The sequence below is a fragment of the Dama dama genome, chromosome 4 (genome assembly GCF_033118175.1).
Source record: "Dama dama isolate Ldn47 chromosome 4, ASM3311817v1, whole genome shotgun sequence".
In the NCBI taxonomy this organism is placed as follows: Eukaryota; Metazoa; Chordata; class Mammalia; order Artiodactyla; family Cervidae; genus Dama; species Dama dama.
In genome coordinates this window covers 30,446,159-30,464,547 of record NC_083684.1, presented here as the reverse complement: position 1 = coordinate 30,464,547, position 18,389 = coordinate 30,446,159, and the positions used below count along the sequence as shown (strand labels likewise).

General features: G+C 48.7%; 1 protein-coding gene across 4 annotated transcripts in view; it reads right to left on the bottom strand.

Moving 5' to 3' along the window:
• The window catches only part of LOC133053999 (liver carboxylesterase-like), a 28,102-nt gene extending 10,885 nt beyond the window's left edge, over window positions 1-17,217 (bottom strand). For 3 of the 4 annotated variants that reach the window (XM_061138547.1, XM_061138548.1, XM_061138549.1), the window contains exons 1-7: window positions 17,077-17,217; window positions 14,681-14,885; window positions 10,949-11,093; window positions 8,479-8,612; window positions 6,219-6,372; window positions 4,546-4,650; window positions 2,468-2,572 (exon numbers count right to left, since the gene is read on the bottom strand). In XM_061138547.1, the coding sequence (XP_060994530.1) occupies window positions 2,468-2,572; window positions 4,546-4,650; window positions 6,219-6,372; window positions 8,479-8,612; window positions 10,949-11,093; window positions 14,681-14,885; window positions 17,077-17,128 (900 nt within the window). In that variant the 5' untranslated portion in view covers window positions 17,129-17,217. The remainder of the gene's footprint in view (window positions 1-2,467; window positions 2,573-4,545; window positions 4,651-6,218; window positions 6,373-8,478; window positions 8,613-10,948; window positions 11,094-14,680; window positions 14,886-17,076) is intronic. The other variant, XM_061138550.1, reaches the window with a different exon arrangement.
• Window positions 17,218-18,389: the final 1,172 nt, after the last annotated feature.

Sequence of the window (18,389 nt, the reverse complement as noted above, 5' to 3'; positions counted from 1 at the left end):
AGCTGACCTCTGTGAGCTGTGCCCAAAGGTACCAAGTGCTCCCTCCTGGCCCCTCCCTGGCTGGGCTGAAAGGAAGCGGGCAGGACTCCCTCCCCTGGGCACCAGCTCAGGATGCAGGGGTGGGATGGGGGAGGGGAGCTCCCAGAGGACTGTTGTTGGTGCCTGCCCTGCCCTCCACCCGTTTCCCCTTCTTGTTCCTCCAGGAAACAACACCCCAATTTTCCTTTGGGGACCCCCTCTTCCCCACTCTCACTCCACGATTACAGGCATCTGTATGTGACCTCAGGTGTACCAAATCCCTGAATACAGAGATTAATTCAGGGATGGACACGTGCCCATGTCCATTCAATAGAGTTTACCCAAAACTTTTGCTGGAGTTGTTGGGAAAGAGGGTTTCTAAGCAGATAGGATGTAAGACTAGAGTATTGTTGTTTAACTTCCCTAGGGGCCAGATCTGTCTAACAGTGAGGCCAACACAGAAAGGTAAAAGCTGAGGGATAGAGACAGATTCTTAATAACACCATATGTGCATCCAGATCCAGCCATGCCTGAAGCCATCCACTCCTGGACTTGTCAGTGAGTTACCTGAAGATTCTGTCACAACATATTCCTCTCTCTTCTCAAAGCACTTTGAGATGAGTTTTCTCATCTTGCATTAGAAAATCCTGACTCATACAAACTCACTGAAAATCCTCTTTGTTGTACGTTTACCACGACTGTGCTGACTTTATTGTTATACTGTAGCTAACAGGCCTGACCAGTATGTATGAGGTCACCAAAAACGGTCTCTCCATTATGTGTTGTAGCCCTGCAATCCAGGTGCGTGTATCCGTGTGTGTGTGTCTGTGTGTGTGTGTGTGTTAGTGAGAGAAGGTAATCATGGAAACACTTCCACATGATCTCAGGAAACTCAGGAGGATTATAGAGGCTCCGGGTTTTACCAAAGTCACTAATCTCCCTTCAATTATTTAATTAGTTTTTTGCTCTTACTTTATTTTTTTATTTTTCCCCCCAATTATTTTTATTAGTCGGAGGCTAATAACTTTACAATATTGTAATGGTTTTTGCCATACATTGACATGAATCAGCCATGGATTTACATGTGTTCCCCAACCAATCTCCCTTTATAAACTGGACCTCATGTGCCAGATTGAGAGGTGCTGAAATAAATTTACATCCTTTCAGGCATTAGAAAGCAATTTTGTTTTCATTCTTTGAATATATTGGTCACATCATGTGAGCCTGAGAAGCCAGGATCTAAGTCCCAAGGCCACACTGGAAAGAGATCAGAGTCCAGTGTTAGAGACTTGTTTCTGGGGGTCCAGGAATACCCTCCGGAGTCCAGACAGAGAGCCCAGGTGCTTCGGTTACTCTGGGCTTTCTTTCAAACCCTCCCCGACACAGAGGACAATTTCTATTGGTGCTGGTGCTGTATTTCCGGGTGTCCGTCCTGCTGTGGCTTCTCTGTGATGAGACACTGCCACAGACATCCATCAAGCCTCACAGGTCACCTTCCCTGTGAAATCCTTGCTTAGTATAACAGACACTTCCCCTCTCTGTATTCCTACCATACAGAACCCACAAAGTGTGTGGGTGTGTTTCTCCCTGGAAAGTTCCTTGTGAGCAGGGACTATAGATCTGATTCATGTTCGCATCACCCTCCCTGTTACCACCCCTCCCTCCCCACACACTTAACATAGATACATGGATGGATGAAGTGGTCAGTACGTGGAGTACTGGTGAGTCAGATGGACAAGTGGATACATGGATGACACCTAGCAGATGGGTTATGGATGGATCCCTGATTTTGGAGGGATGGATGATGAAGTGACGATATCGGTGCCTGGATGGTACATGGACAATTAATAACAGATGAATGAAAAGTTTTGAATGGATTTGTGGACTGGATAGAGAAATGATAAGATAGATGGATAGATGAATAAAAGGATGGATGGTTGGGTGGATTAATGGTTTGACGTATAGTTTTCCTAGAATAACAACTGAGGCAGAGTCTTAAAAAATCTAGAAAAGTGGCCCACCATTGGTTTAAAAATGAAATGGTTTCTAAGTTAACTTAGAGAAATTGTGATAATCTTCCCAAAAATATTTGTTTTTCATATTTCTGTCCCTAAAGTTTAGGATGGTAGTTACCTCCGAAATATACAATGTTTAAGTTTTAAAAATATATCTAAAAATGAGAATAGAAAAAATAACTTTTGATAGATCTAGAGGATTATTAATTGTTCATTATGTTCTTTTTTTGACTTTGCTTAACTTTGAGATATTCCATAATAATAAAGAAAAACAGTTCCCCAATCAGATTCAGAGGCTGACACTGGTCCTGGAAGGTGAGAAACTATCCCAGGTAATTTTTCTAGGGCAAGAGGACTGAAGATGAAATGGTGAAGCCTGCAGCCACGTTTCCAGGGTGGGGGGCTTGTTTTTCAAAGAGAATGGATGCTCTTACCATCTTTTGCATTATCTCCAAGAGCTCGTCCTCTGTCTTCTGGCGCAGGCAGTGAACAAGGACGGCCGAGGTGGTGGTTTTGCACCCAGCAAAGGCAGCAATTCGCTACAGAGATCACAGGTGACAGCAGAATTCAAGAGCACGTCTCTTCCCTCCATCAGTACGAGGTGTTCTGTCCCAACCTCAATTTCTAAAGGCAGCCCGTGGTAGCAGAAAACACCCCAGGCCAGGACTTCCCTGGTGGTCCAGTGGTTAAGAATCCGCCTGCCAATGCAGGGGATCGGGGTTTGATCCCTGGTCTGGGAGGATTCCACCTGCCGTGGGGCAACTAAAGCCAGGCGCCACAAATACTGAAGCCCCCACATCGCAGACCCCGTGCTCGGTAACAAGAGAACCCACCACAGTGAGAAGCCTGTGCACCACAACTAGAGAAAGCCTGCAGACAGCACAAACACCCAGCACAGTAAAAAAAAAAAAATTAATAATTTAAAAAAAACAATGATAAAATTAAAGTTCAAAACACTGAAAAAAAAAAAAGGAAGAAGAAGAAAGAAAAAGAAAATGCTCCAGACCAGTTTGTGTGGGTCCTGGGTCCCAGTCATGCCAATTACACAGCCTCTGAACTGTTAGTTTATGTCTGTTAAAATGGGCACAATATTCTTGAAACTGAAGACAGGCATCAGGGTATGGAGCTTAAAAACGTGGAATCCAGGATCCCACTGTCTAATTTTGAATCTGGGCTCATCCAATTATCAGTCATGTGGCCTCAGGCCAGTCACTTGCAAAGTGAAGCCAGAGGAGAAGATGCAGGAGACGTCAGGAGCCGGGATGGTGGGACCCTGGAGAGGGTGCACGGGCTGCCTGGAGCCTGGTCCAGTGTCTGACATGCAATCAGAGCTCAGTAGATGTTTGCTGAATAAATGAAATGACCGGAAGTAGTGGACAGAGTTGGGAGAGAGAGAGGGAGGTAGGGCAAGAATAAGAATCTTAGATTCCTTCATTGTCTTAGATTCCTCCCTTTAAGCGTGGCTGCTGCCCCCACCCCTCCACCAAACCGGCCTGACCAAAATGCTCCACATCACTGACTCTCTGAGGCACACTCCTCAGCAGGGCCTTCATGTTGCTCACCCTGCCCTGTCTTCCTAACATTCTCCAAATAAAGACAAGGTCCTCACAAGGTCCTATGTAGTGTAGCCCTGCCAATGGCCCCATCCTGAGCTCTCTGCAGGTCCTGTCTGCACTTTCTGCCCTGGCCACATTGGCCTTCCTCCCTCTCTCACTTGAGACACCTGCTCCTGCCACAGGATACTTGCTCAGGCTGTTCCCTCTTCCTGGATATTCTTTTCTTACCAAGTAATTTACTGCTTATCCTTCTCATCTCAACTTGTTGATCACTATTCTCTCCAGTAGCCCTTCCTGATAACCTCTCCCTACCCACTGGACTAAGTGCTCCTTTTGGATTCTTTTGACATCAGGTACCTCTTCTCTATTGCTCGTCACAGTTGACGTTTTATAAGTTTTGCAGCTGTATAATTACTACTCTATCTCCTAAATTATAATAGAAGCTTCATGACGTTGCCAGATGTCACATTATATCAAAACTAATTGTTGAGTGAATGAATGAATGAATGCTCCAGGAACCTACCCCAGTCACAAGCCCCCAGGGAAAATCCACTCCAGGCTCACATGAGCCCAATGAGCTCAGCAGACTCAGACACTGAGGGAGGCAACACAGATGACAGGCCGTTGCCCACTGTGCAGCCCCGCACCACACCTGGCACACGTCGGGACGCATGGTCAGGGCAAAGTGCACCGGGGTTGGCAGTCGAGAGTCATGAGCCCGAGTCCAGCTCTGCCCTCGTCACCGGCTGACCGTGACAAGTACTTCTGCTCTTTGCCCCAGTTTGCTTAGCAGGAGAACCGGGAGGTGGGGCGGGGTGTGTCCTCACCCTTCCTGGTCAGCCACCCTCACTTCTCTGATATTTTGAGGATGTCAGCTAGACCCTGTGGTAAGAAAGGGCCTCGACAACTTCAGCAGAGCAGAGCATGCTGTAGGGATGGTCCAGTGTGAGACCTACCTTAGCTTCAGCCTTAGAGTCCTTCTTGACCAGGCCAGGAAGGAGGGCAACGCCACTCTCTGAGATGGCCCGGTGGAAGAGATTCTTGGCCAGGGGAGATAAAACCTGGGAGGAGAGTGGCAAGAAAGGGAGTTTATGCTCACAGGGAGTGGGGTCTTCAAGAGATCTACCCATCCATAGCCCTGTCCTGGGCTGTTCCCATGGATACCATGGGGCTCAGTGGACATGACAGGTCCTTGCTTGACCTGACTGACCTTGTTCCCTAGAGAGACCGGAGGGTCCAGCTTCTCCAAGAAAACCTCTGCTAGAGGGAACCAGGCGTACAGAGTGAGGCATGCACTGATCATAACAGTCAAAGTATCTGAAAGGCAGCTGGAAATGTCTAGCATCTATTTAAACACACAGTTCTGATTTCCCATTTCCATTACTCAGGATTGCTTTTAAGGAAAATTCTCTGGAGGCAAACAAAAATCTCTAAGATGTTCATGTTATTTGTAACAGTAAAGAGTGGAAATAACACAAGGTTTTAATACATGAAATACTAATGACCATACACACAAAGCATAAGAAATTATAACTAATGGTTAGGGAAACATATACACTATAATGTAAAGGAAGCTTTTCTATTTAAAAACTCATAGATACAGATAGATGATAGGTAGGGTGATTCATGGGAAAAGGACTGTTCGGAGGCTCAAATGGTAAAGAATCTGCCTGCAGTGCAGGAGACCTGGGTTCAATCCCTGGGTCTAGAAGATCCCCTGGAGGAGGGCATGGCAACCCACTCCAGTATTCTTGCCTGGAGAATCCCCGTGGACAGAGGAGCCTGGTGGGCTACAGTCCACAGGGTTGCAAAGAGTTGGACCCGACTGAGCGACCAAGCACAGAACAGCACAACAGCATGGAAAAAAGACTGGAGAAACGAAACTGTCCATGGTGGGAACCACTGGGTATGGGATTGTGGATGAATTTTTATTTGGGGGGTTATCTATGATCTTCTTTTTTCTCCATTTTATAAAATATAAAAAAGTTTTCTCTGAATACTCAAGTATGATCCCACATGTTTTAAAAATATAGTAATAGTGCTCAATAGTGAGGTAATTGGAAGGTTTCTCACAGCTCCCAGGCCCTTCTAATCTGACTTTCCATCTTTGCCTCCCTTGGCGTCTCCCTCATTCCCACTCCCCACACCACACTCCCAGGTCCCGTCTGTGTCCCTTGTCCCCTGTCCCATCCCCATCCCTTCTCCTCTTCTCCTTCTCCCCAGCCCAGCTCCATCCCTCAGCCCCAGAGCCTGCTGCCCTCCCTGCTGGGCATGGACAAACCACCAGTTGCCCTCAGAGGGGGCCCCCACCTGTTCTCAGTGCTCGCGTCTCCCTGAACTGTAGTCAGACCAGGACACTCAGACCAACCTCATGGTCGCCTCTCTGATTAATCATTCACACACACCCCTAATCTCAAGAGAAGTGATGTGAGCTCAAACGTTAAAATGTTGAAGAAGGAGAGGATCAGCTCAAGCAACACAGGTCAGGAAGAGTGTGTCTGTCGCAGCTGTGGCTACACAGAGTCGGGCCAGCTTTGAATCAAGGTCTTGAAAGTAATGGTCCCAGGACGAGATGGGCTGGTCTGCAAGGGGTCCCATCAGCAGCCACATCAGGGCCGGGAAGACTTACAAGAACGGAGACACTTTCCCCTCCTGCTGACTCTCCAAATATGGTCACAGAGCCTGGATCCCCTCCAAAGTAGGCAATGTTCTCCTGGACCCAGCGCAGCGCGGCCACCTGGTCCAAGTGGCCCCAGTTCCCACGGCTGTGCTCGTCCCCTGTGCTGTGAGTGAGAGAACAGGGAGGGGTTGGGAGCAGAGATGTCCCGGCAGGGCCCTGAGGACCAGAGATGGGGCTGGGGGTCCAGGTGAGCCTTCTGGAAAGCACTAAGCTTCCGTAGCCCTGACACGGGGTCTTCATCTCCTTCCATCCTATTCTGCGGTAGGGCTCTACATATCCATCCTTCATCTATTTATTGAGCATTTCCTATGAGCACATGGACTTGGCAAATATCCAAAGAAGGGAATACCTGGTGGAAGCAACAACAAGTGCAAAGTCCCTGGCGTCCAGTGAACAAAAGTGTGAGTCTAGGACATGCAGCTACAGAGGGTCCTGAGGGTCTGGGTGAGGACATCTATGTCGTTGTAAGTAAGATGGGAAGCCATTGCAGAGATGACAAGATTCCATTTATGTCTTAAATGGTCACTCTGGCTACTGTGGAACCAAGAGGATTTGGTGGTGACTGGATGTGGGGAGTGAAAAAAAGAAGAATTCATGCAACCACAAGGTTTTTATCCAGAGTAACTGGAAGGGTGTATTTGCCAATAGCTGAGCAGGAGGCCCTGTTGTGGGGAGAGGAGGAGGGTTTGCAGAGAGGGACGGTGGGAGTCAAGGGTTATGTTTGTTTGTGGAGGAGTGAGGTGCCCTCAGACGTCCCATGGGGAAGGTAGGAGGCACTTCACGGTGTACTTGTGGGCTTCAGTGGAGAAATGGGACTAAAAGTAGGAAGCTTGGATATCCTCCCTGAGGTCACTCAAGGAATCAGTGGGACAGAGAAGAAGATGCACACAGAGGCTGAGACAGGAGGAGGAGGGCCAGGGAGGAGCTGAGAAGGAGCACCCTTGAGGGAGGAGGTGGCCAGGAGCCAAGAGAGGTCAGCTTTTCAAGAAGAACTGAGGGCTCATGTGTGGATCTGCCAAGGTTGGCCAAGAGATGCTGGGGCACGTGACCTGGACCAGAGTAGTCTGGTGTCTGGTCAGGGGGAAACCCTGGCTCACGTGGTGGAGGAGAGGCCGGGGGAGAGGAAGTGGGGCGAGTATGTGCAGTTACACTGTCACTGGGAGCAGACACGGGCTGTGGGGGGAAGAGCTGAGGGACCTCTGTGAAGGGGATACTTCCTGGGGCACGACTCCCCTGGGACAACCCTCCCCTGGCCCACAGGTCTTTGCAGGGAGGTGACCACCCCTCCCCCGGCCCACCCCCCAGCATCTCAGGGTAAGAGGTCCTGGCGCCAGTGCATTCAGGAAAAGCTCAGTAACTGCCTGCTGGAGACCTGGTTCCTGTCCATGGAGAATCCACGTGGGAGACTCAGCCTTCACTCATGCATGTGCCAAAGTCCAGGAAGGAAATGGTCTGAGTGGGCCCAACGCTCCTCCCGGTAGATGTACCCCTGGAGTCAGATGCTCCTTACAACCTCCCAGTTCCAGGCACCTGTTCCTTCACCCACAAGGCTCCACAGAGCTCCCACATGAATCTGCCCTTTCCTTTTTTTAAAAAATTAATTTATTTACTTTAATTGGAGGCTAATTACTTTACAATATTGGGGTGGGTTCTGCCATCCATTGACGCGAATCAGCCACGGGTGTGCATGTGTCCCCCCCATCCTGAGCCCCCCTCCCAGCTCCGTCCCCACCCCATCCCTCTGGGTCGTCCCGCTGCACCGGCTTTGAGTGCCCTCTTCATGCGTTGAACTTGGACTGGTCATCTATTTCACACTTGGTGATATACATTTACTTCCCAGGAGATAAGGTGTGCGAGCCTCCAAGTGCTGTGTTACAAGTGCTGTGACTATCATCTTAGAGACAGAGCAACATGCCAGGCAGCACAGTGAAAAAGAGATAAGTAGATCAGATGAGATAACAATGGGTTGGGCTTTGTAGGAATAATAGGAGTTTGTCAGGTAGATTAGGTGCTTTATGTAAGAGCTCAAGAGTAAGTGGACCAGGGTGGCTGGGGAATGAGAATGTAGGTGGAGCCCAGTTATGAGGGGACTCAGATGTCTTAGTAGGGAGCCTAGCAAGGATCCCATTGAGGGCTTTCGTGACCAGAGTGGGGTCCTAGCACCCCTACACTGGGGACAATTTGCCACCGGGAGAGTCCAGGGTCTTACCTGAAGAATCCCCAGATGCCCAGGCGGTACTGAATGGTCACCACCACCACGTTTTCACGGGCAGAGAGGACCATCCCATCATAGGGTGATGCTCCTCCCAACAACAGAGCTCCTCCATGAATCCACACCATCACCTGGATTGGGGGGTGCGCAACCACACAGGTTACAGAAAGCAGAGCTGGGTTAGACCTCAGAGGCTGTCTCGTTTGGTCACCTACGCATTCTCCATCTGCGGCCCAGGCCACCACCCAAGTCAGGGCACCCTGGCTGCCCCTGTCTGTCTTCCCTGCCCCAGGGCCACCTGCTCTCAGCAGCGCTCTTCATGCTGAGAACATCATCATGGGATCAGCCAAGGCTCGTGAATCATATTCTTTCCAACACTCCCACCTCCCTCACTCCTGGATTCCTCACACAGCTCAGCACACTCAGCACGCAGAAGCCCTTGGTTAGAAGCTTGTTTCAGCTTCATCTTAGTTACCTTTTGTGTGGTGAATTAAACTTCTCCTGTGAATGAATGATCATGTCAAGAAGCCTATGCCCTGGGTGGTACCTCATCTTACTATACCTTCCTACTGCCTCCTTCTGCTCCCCAAATCTCACCCATCCTCCAAAGCCCAGCCTAAAAACCACCTCCTCCAAGAAGTCTTCAACCATTTGATGAATGTGATCTGAAAACCTACTAGATGCCAGGGGCTGTGGCAAGAATTGAGGCCATTCATAATGCAAGTCCCCAAATTTAAGGAGTTCACATAGCAAGAAAGTGAGAATAATTAATGTAATATTATAATGATTTTGTTAACAAAAAATTTGAAGAACTCATGCATGAACTATGTGCCAAGTATTAATTTAAGCATTTAAAAATAACCCATCCATGAACGAGGGACTACTAATAGCCCGTTTCATGGACAGGAAAATGGGGGCACTTAACCACCCTGAGGTCACGCAGCTACTAGGCAGTGGAGGCAGCCTTGAACCCAGGCAGTCTGGCTGCAGAGTCCATATGTTGAGCCACCCAGCACACAGCAGCCAGTGGCCATGGTGCAGTAGGTTGGCTGCTGGGGCAGGAGGAACTCCTTCCCTTCCACTCTAACTAATGCATCAGGAAGTTGCCTCGTGTGCTGTGCCAGACACTGCCATAAATCTTCATATTCATCACTGAAAACTCACGTGTGATTATCCCTGATTTGAGGAAACAGAGCCAGGTCTCTCAGGCAGTAAAAGGCAGCACTAGTATTTACACCCAGACTCTGCAGTTCCAGAGTCTGTGTCCACAGTAGAGGTTCTCCAGCCTCGGGCTCCCAGAGCCCCTGCTCCTCCAGCACCTCCGATCCTTGACTGCCTCCGGGTGGAGGGACTGAGTTTGCACTCATCTCTTGAGTCCAGGCTGAGCCAAGGGCTGGTCAGCAGTGATTTGCTGAAGAAGCCAGTCCAGCTCGGTGCCCATCCTCAAAGGCAGGGGCTATGCGGTCATAGTTCTACGTTCCTCTTTTCTCTTCATCCCCACTCCTAGTACGTGTGTGGGAGCACTAAGTATGTCACAGGCAAGTGAATGAATGCATGAGTGATCAATTGTCCCCACCTCTTCAGGCTTCTAGTCCCAAGTTCAGACACCCTCCTCCACATCTGGGCACCATGCCAGGGGTGTTCCTGGGAGATGGCTGGGTGCGCCCAGCCCTGTCTCTACCCCCACTGACCCCTCCTTTTCTAGCAGACCAGCCCCACACTCCAACCTGAGTCTGGAAGGCTGCCCTGTCTCTGGGCTCCATTTATTCTGGAAATGCTGACTCACTGCATCACTAGCCTGGGCCAAAGATAATTAGGAAGTGAAATTTACTACAAGAAAATCTTGATAGTTGGCAAAGGAAAGTGCAACCTTGTTGCTCCAGGCTCTGCCCCCCAACCTGTGATACCAAGTGACAGGAAGTTGTCAGAGAGGGTCTCTGTGTGCTGAGGGAAGGCCACACACAGGCTCCATGCTAGCCTGTGTCAGAGAGCTCTCGGCTATTCCAGGGGCCCGGCGCTCCAGTCCTGCCAACCCTCCTCTGTGACCTCCCCTTCCCCTCACTCGGCCTCAGTTTCTCTGTCTGTAAAGGAAGGGTTGATTTGTTGCTTTATCTCCAAGGTTCCTTCCAGCTCTAACTTTATTGGAAATTATGTTTTACCTACTCTGGGTATCAGATTCCTAACCTAGCAACTAAGAGTCATCCTTCTTGTCCATCTATTAGCGTGAGAGACATCAGAAAAATTCAAATATGCATTACAGATGTGCAGCCATCTCCCCCAGGGGCCCTACTCTGGTCGAGGGGACACAGGTGTGGGCAACCTGTGCTCCCTGATGTCAGGTTTGGCCGTGGTGCTAAAGAAAGCCCCGGGGTCCCAGAAGACCCTTGACCCAAGATGCCCCTCCTTTACACCCCCTTCATCCCCTTCTAGTCTACACCAGCCTTGACCAGGGGTTCCCATTGCTTACTGGCAGCTTGCTTCTCTTGGTCAAGTCAGCAGGGGTGTAAATATTTAGGTAAAGACAGTCTTCGGATATTTTAGGCTTAATGCTCTCGGTTCCAATGCTAATGAGTTCGGAGGACATTTCCGCCAACACTGTGCTTTGGGAGCACCTGGGAGGGGCAAGGAAAGAGAAGAACTCCTGATGTGCAATCAGAGATGACCAAGGAGATGTCTCCTGTAGTAAGGCCAGGTCTTGGGGTGGGAGAATTAAGCCTGTAAACAGAGCTGTCTTACCAGATTCCAGACACTGGAATGGGTAGGCGGCTACCTGGGGGTGGGGAGGGGGGAGTCAGGATAGGGGGCTCTAGGGCTCACCAAGGTCTCTGGGGAGAGGACTAATGAGAAGGCCTGGCACCTCCCCCTTTCAGGAGACTTCGGAATGCATTGTGTCAAGAAGATGCTACTTATGAGCCTGGAAGTGGATCATTTCCTGCATGCCCTGGTTGCAGCTGGCTCTCTGATGCATAGCGAGTCCACGGTGCTCACTCTCCTCTACAGGTCAACCAGGAGTTCCAGTTAACGGGAGACTTCCAAAAACGGTGAGAAGCCACTCTGTTGGCCGTCATTTAAGGCATGCAACAGGCCAAGGGCAAAATATTTGTGGTGCAACATTAGGAGAACTTGGTTCTAGTTCTGCCTCTGCCACTTACATGCTGGGTGACGTTGGGCAAGTTCCTTCCCTGTTCTGGGTCCCAGTCTGCCATGTCTAAGTGAGGGGAATGATTTCTATAAGGGTCTTGCAGCACTGACATGCTAAGATTCTGTCAGCTCATCTTGTCAAGTGTTATGCATTGCCAAAATAATGGATCTGAAAGATTTAACAGTGGTAACAGGCAATACTTAATATTTAAAAGACACTTGCTCCTTGTAAGGAAAGCTATGACAAACCTAGACAGCATATTAAAAAGCAGAGACATCACTTTGCCGATAAAGATCTGTAGAGTCAAGGCTATGGCTTTTCCAGTAGTCATGTATAGATGTGAGAATTGGTCCATAAAGAAGGCTGAAGGCTAAAGAATTGATGCTTTTGAATTGTGGTGCTGGAGAAGACTCTTGAGAGTCCCTTGGACTGCAAGTAGATTCAACCAGTCCATCCTAAAGGAAATCAGCCCTTAATATTCATTGGAATGACTATTGCTGGTGCTGAAACTCCAATACTTTGGCCGCGTGATACTAAGAGTCAACTTGTTGGAAAAGACCCTGATGCTGGGAAAGATTGAAGGCAAAAGGAAAAGGGGGTGGCAGAGGATGAGATGGTTAGATAGCATCACTGACTCAAGGGAGATGAATTTGAGTCCAGGAGATAGTGGAGGACAGAGGAGTCTGATGGGCTACAGTCCATGGGGTTGCAAAGATCCAGACATAACTTATGGACAGAACAACCACAAAATCTTCAGATCAGGGGCTTCCCTGGTGGCTCAGTGGTAAAGAATCTGCCTGCCAGTGCAGGAGACACAGTTTCAATCCCTGATCTGGAAAGATCCCACATGCCACGGGGCAACTAAGCCTCTGAGCCACAAGTACTAAGTCTGTGCTCTAGAGCCTGGGAGCCTCAACTACTGAAGCCTGCGTGCCCTGGAGCCAGTGCTCCATAAGAGAAGCCATTGAAACAAGAAGCCCACTCACTGCAACTAGAGAGTAGCCTCCGCTGTCCGCAACTAGATAAAGCCCACACAGCATCAAAGACCCAGCACAGACAAAAATAAACGGTAAATAAAATTATTTTTAAAATTCTTCAGATCAGACCCATGATGTGGGTTCTATTATTGTTCCCAATTTACAGTTGAGAAAATTGAGGCACAGAGACGTTACAGAACCCGCCCAAGATCACACGACCAGGAAGAGTCAGACTATGCAGTGCTTATGTTTCTGAGGACATTATAAACCACATTTCCAGATTTCCAGAAAGCAGGGATGGCGGCCCCCAGTACTGAGGTGCTTGGATGACATAGCTGTCAAGGGACTGTCAGAGCCCCTAAGAGACCCTTCTGATTTCCATCCGGGGGAGCTTTCCCCAGATCACCAAGGCAAGGGGATATAGTATTCATAAAAGGAGACAATAAAAATTTAATGGGAAAGAGAGTGCAACATCACTAGTATGGAGATAAATGCAGAATAACTCTAAAATTATATAAATAATTATGATGCTAATAATTATTATTATTCTGCCTATCCAATAGCCAAAACATTTTTTAATAATCTCAAGCATTGGCTAGGGTCTGGTGAATGAAAGTTTTCATATATTAATGGAAAGAGTGTAGTTGGAACATTTCTGGAAGGAAATTTAACAAAAGGGGATACTCTTTTACTCAGAAATGTCATTTCTTGGAACTTAGCCCCAATTACTGTGAATGTGCATAAAGGTTTGGCTAGAGGATGTTCATCACAGTGCTAATGATGCTATCAAAAATATCAAGAAGAACTTAACAGTCCCAAATAAGAGACTGGGTAAATAAGCTATACCTCAATACCCAATGTAATCTAATGTCAGGCTGTGACGTGTAATGACATATAACCATGTTCATGATACAAATGAGCAAAGCAGACATCCAAAGTATCTGTATCGGGCTTCCCTGGTGGTCCAATGGTTAAGAGTCTGCTTTGCAATGCAGGGACATCGGTTTGCTCCCCGGCCTGGGACGCTCTCACATGCTGTGGGATAGCAAAGCCCGGGTGCACAACGACTGAGTCCGAGCCCTACAGCCCGTGCTTCACAAGAGAAGCCACCGAAAGCAGAAGCCACTGGATCTCAACAGCAGAGTAGCCCCTGTTCCTTGCCACTAGGGAAAGCCCACGTGCAGCAACAAAGACTTAATAAATAAAATTTTAAAATTATGTTTTAAAAAAAAAAAAAGGTAACTGTATTGTGTGATATGATACTGTGATATAATAAGAAATATATCTTTGGTCTTCCTATTTCCTGCAAGGAGTTCCTAAAACCCTAGGAATTCCCTAAGTGAAGAGAGTGACAGGCACATCATTCGTTGTGTTAATGACGTGGTTCTGGACCTCACCTAAGGGTGGAAACTAGCGGCATGGGGCAGATCCTGGAAATCCCCAGAGATCCACGCATGTAGATGTCCTAGGTGTTCTGGGGGACGGCTGACCTCTTTGCTCAACGTGGACACAGTGACTAGGACACACCAACCATTGCTCTCCTCCTTACTAGGCAGCAGTCACACCTGGGAGTTAGGAACTGGCGATACCCCAAAGACTCCCCACCCACACACCTCCTGGCCCACCTCACTCCCCAGCTGCAGTGAAGATCAAGACAGGAGAATATATATAGAATCATTACTTCTGTCCCACCCTCACCACTGCTCAACTCCTTCTTTTATTCCAAAGCACTTAGCCTATTCTTATATATTATATAATCTGTTACCTTGCATATTGCTCAGGATCTGTCTTTCCCTACTACAAAGGCAAGTTGCATGAGGGTGGGATAATTTTTTGGGTCACTGATGGATCTCAGGAAACTAGAACACGCCTGACATACAGGAGGTGCTCCAGAAATATTGGTTGAATAAAGGCTCTACAGTGCTGTGAGAATTCTGGAATGCTGGTAAGGATCTACAATATCTTGAGGATTCGAGAACAAAGTATGAGCCACTCAGAAGATTGCCTTGGCTCCTTCCTGCATCCCTTTGAGACTAGCATCCCCACAGAAAGATGCCAAAAAGCCACACGCCCGACTTACATTGGAGGGTGAGAGGTGGTATTCTTCACGAAGGTCCATGGCTCTGCAGGCTGCGGCGGAGCAAACCTCAAGGATCCAAGAGGAGGCTTGGCAAAAGGAATTCCCAGGAAGACGGCCACAGGCTGTGCAAATCCTTTCAAGCTGACATATTTTCCCAGGACTCTGCCCTGAGAAGTCTCCACAATAGGTGGTGAGGGTGGCAGCCCTGGTGGACATTGAGAGGAAATGAGGACACGTCAGTGGTGAAGGTTTGAACTGGATTCTGGGTGGACTTTGTTACCTTTGCCGTGTGATCCTGAATGTCCTCTCAACTTTCTAAGCCTCAGCTTCTTATCTGAGAGAGAGTGAAGCTAACTGTCCTTCCTAACTCACAGGGTCACCAGAGGGAGGGAGACTGGGGGTCACATTCTGTCTCTCGCATTCCCATGGAGCAGACAGTTCCTTCTCACTGGGCTCAAATGCGTCTCCTACACTTGCCACGTCAGGCCTGGTCCTCGCTGCTTGGGGACATCCTGCGCCTCTATGAGGCAGGTGGCTTTAGTGTGACCCCTGTTCATGCTCATCTCTCAAGTCCTCTCTTGTCCATCCTCAACAGCTGCAGTTTGTTTAAGCATCCTACAGGAAATGATTTCCAGCCTCTCACCCTCCCAATTGTTCCTCTTTAGATACAGACAAAAGGACAACCTCTCCCTCAAAGCGTGTGGCCAGAACAGAGAAGAATAACCCAGATCTGGTCTTATAGACCCATCGATGACAGCCTTCAAGAGGCGAGAAGTGGACAGATGCCCAATTGGCAAAGGTGAAAAAGTGGGTGATGAGATGTGGGGCATAGGCAACGATGGTGACTGCAGCAGTTACCACGTGAGGTACACGTAATGCTGTGTATTGAGTACTTTCTCTGTGCCACGTGGATATTCCAATGACAAAAGCCTCTCTAGGGAAACATTAATATGTCCATTTTACAAAAGAGGTACCTGAAGAAATGGAGGAAGCCAGTACGGATTTGTAAAAGATGGAAAGAGACTGACTCTACCCAGATAAACCAGCAGAAAGGGGATAATCAGCACTAATGTGCTTCTTACTCTGCTCTTACCCTCAGTTCCAGGCCTCTCACAGTGTCACAGCACCATGAGGAGGATTAAACCCAGGGTAGACAGTGCTGTCAGATCACTGGGCCTGGACTCAGGAGACAGGGATGGAATTCAGAGCGTGATTTTACAGCTGACTTTGGATACATACATTCCCTCTCTGAGCCTCAGTTTTTCCATCTACAAAATGGTACAGATGCATTCTGAGGGCTCTTGTTGCACCCTTGTAGTAACCATGTCTTCTATGCTGTCTATTCTGATGCTTTGATACCCGGAGCCTTGCTGATTCTCCGCCGACTGCCCCTCCCAGAGTTAGCCGATCCCTGGAGACAGGAAAGAACTTTCTCTTCCAGCCTGTCAGAGGCTGAACCCCAGTCACCTTCTTTATCAGGCCCTCCACAATGGCCACTATCATCCTGCCCTAATCATTCTAGGGCAAAGTACCTAACAGTAGTGGGCAGTCCCTAAGCCCTAGAACATGGGGGGATTGGCTAGTTCCCTCACCCTATCCACCCCACCCCACAACCAATATAAAGTTTTGGCCCCTGATTCCTCCGTTCTTCCTCTGCCCCTCACACACCTGGGGCTTCAACTTCTAGCCCACCAGGTGGTGTCACACCCCCTCCTCTGGGAATTGGGAAAAACAAACTATCTCTTAAATGGCAATTGGCTCCTGATCCATGGGCTTTAGCACACCTCAGAGTGTCTATTAATACACTGTAAGTTAAAACAACTCTTTTACTTATGAATCACTGTCTTTTCACTTTCTCCAATTCCAGACACTCTTTAGAAACAACCCACTTCACACTTACAAGAGCCCAGTGATGTAGATAGAGTTCTCACCCCCATTTTAGCCGTGCAAACCTGAGACACAGAAAAGAAACATCCCTTGTTTAAGAACACACAGCTCCTGAATGCTGCCTTGGATGGGAACCCACCCACGCTGACTCCAGAGTGGACGTTAATACTCCACTAACCCACTTTTAGCCATACTGGACTAATGATCAAGGGGCAAACACACGGAGCTCGCCAAAGTCCTCAGGTGCTCAGGATAGGTGAGTTGGCTGCCCTCCTGCAGGTGGCACGGCCGGCGCAGCTGCGGCTCCCAGGGTGTACCCTCCCCTTCTTCTCCTGTCGCCGCCGGGAATTGGCCGAGCCTCAGAGTCCTGACAGCGCGCGCTGCAGCGGGACCCGGCAGCTGCGGACCCGGAGGCTTGTCACTGCTTTGCCCTGTACGCTTCTCCTCCCCCTGGTCCCTCACAAGGATTCCCAAAAACCGCCCGCTATTTGCATTTCAGGAGGACTCACCCCAAGCCGCGGAAATGGCGAGGGAGGTCAGGACCAGAGCGACGAGCCACATCGTGAGGGGACAGCAAGCTCTGCGTCCTCAGGTGTCTGCTCCTACCGAGGGCCCTATGAATGAGGCCGCCCAGTCCCCGCCCCATCCGGCTCTCCCCAGCCCCGCCCCCGCCGCCCAAGAGCCTGATGAGGAGACAGCAGAAAAGCTCTCCCTGCTCCCTAAGATGCAAGCCCTGAAGTTTCAGCGGCCAAGCCCGTCCAGGCCCCGCCCTGCTAGATTTTGACTTTTATCAGAAGAGCCTGCATTAAACTCCCTAACTACAGATAGTCACTGACTTGTTCAACCACTAGTTTCACAAGTGTCTCTCCTTTCCTGGATTCTAACCTTAGTGCACTGTGAGCTACCCAAAGCAGGGATAAGCAAACAGAGGCCTTTAGACAAGGGCACACTTTGGTGGAACAAAAGGCTGGTTCCAAATGAGGAAAGGAGTACCTTAAGGCTGTATATTGTCACCCTGCTTATTTAACTTATATGCAGAGTACATCATGTGGAATGCCAGGCTGGATGAAGCACAAGCTGGAATCAAGATTGCTGGGAGAAACATCAATAACCTCAGATATGCAGATGACACCACCCTTATGGCAGAAAGTGAAGAATTAAAGAGCCTCTTGATGAAAGTGAAAGAAGAGAGTGAAAAAATTGGCTTAAAACTCAACATTCAGAAAACTGAGATCATGGCATCCAATCCCATCATTTCATGGCAAATAGATGGGGAAACAATGGGAACAGTGAGAGACTTTATTTTCTTGGGCTCCAAAATCACTGCAGCCATGATATTAGAACATGCTTGCTCCTTGGAAGAAAAGCTGTGACCAACCTAGACAGCATATTAAAAAGCAGAGGCATTACTTTGCCCACAAAGGTCCGTCTAGTCTAAGCTATGGTTTTCCAGTAGTCATGTATGGATGTGAGAGTTGGACTATAAAGAAAACTGAGCGCCGAAGAATTGATGCTTTTGAACTGTGGTGTTGGAGAAGACTCTTGAGAGATGGTTGGACTGCAAGAAGATCCAGTCAGTCAACCCTAAAGGAAATCAGTCCTGAATATTCATTGGAAGGACTGATGCTGAAGCTGAAACTCCAATACTTTGGCCACCTGATGCAAATACTGACGCATTGGAAGAGACCCTGATGCTGGGAAATATTGAAGGCAGGAGGAGAAGGGGATGACAGAGAATGAGACGGTTGGATGGCATCACCGACTCGATGGACATGAGTTTGAGTAAGCTCTGGGAGTTGGTGATGGACAGGGAAGCCTGGCA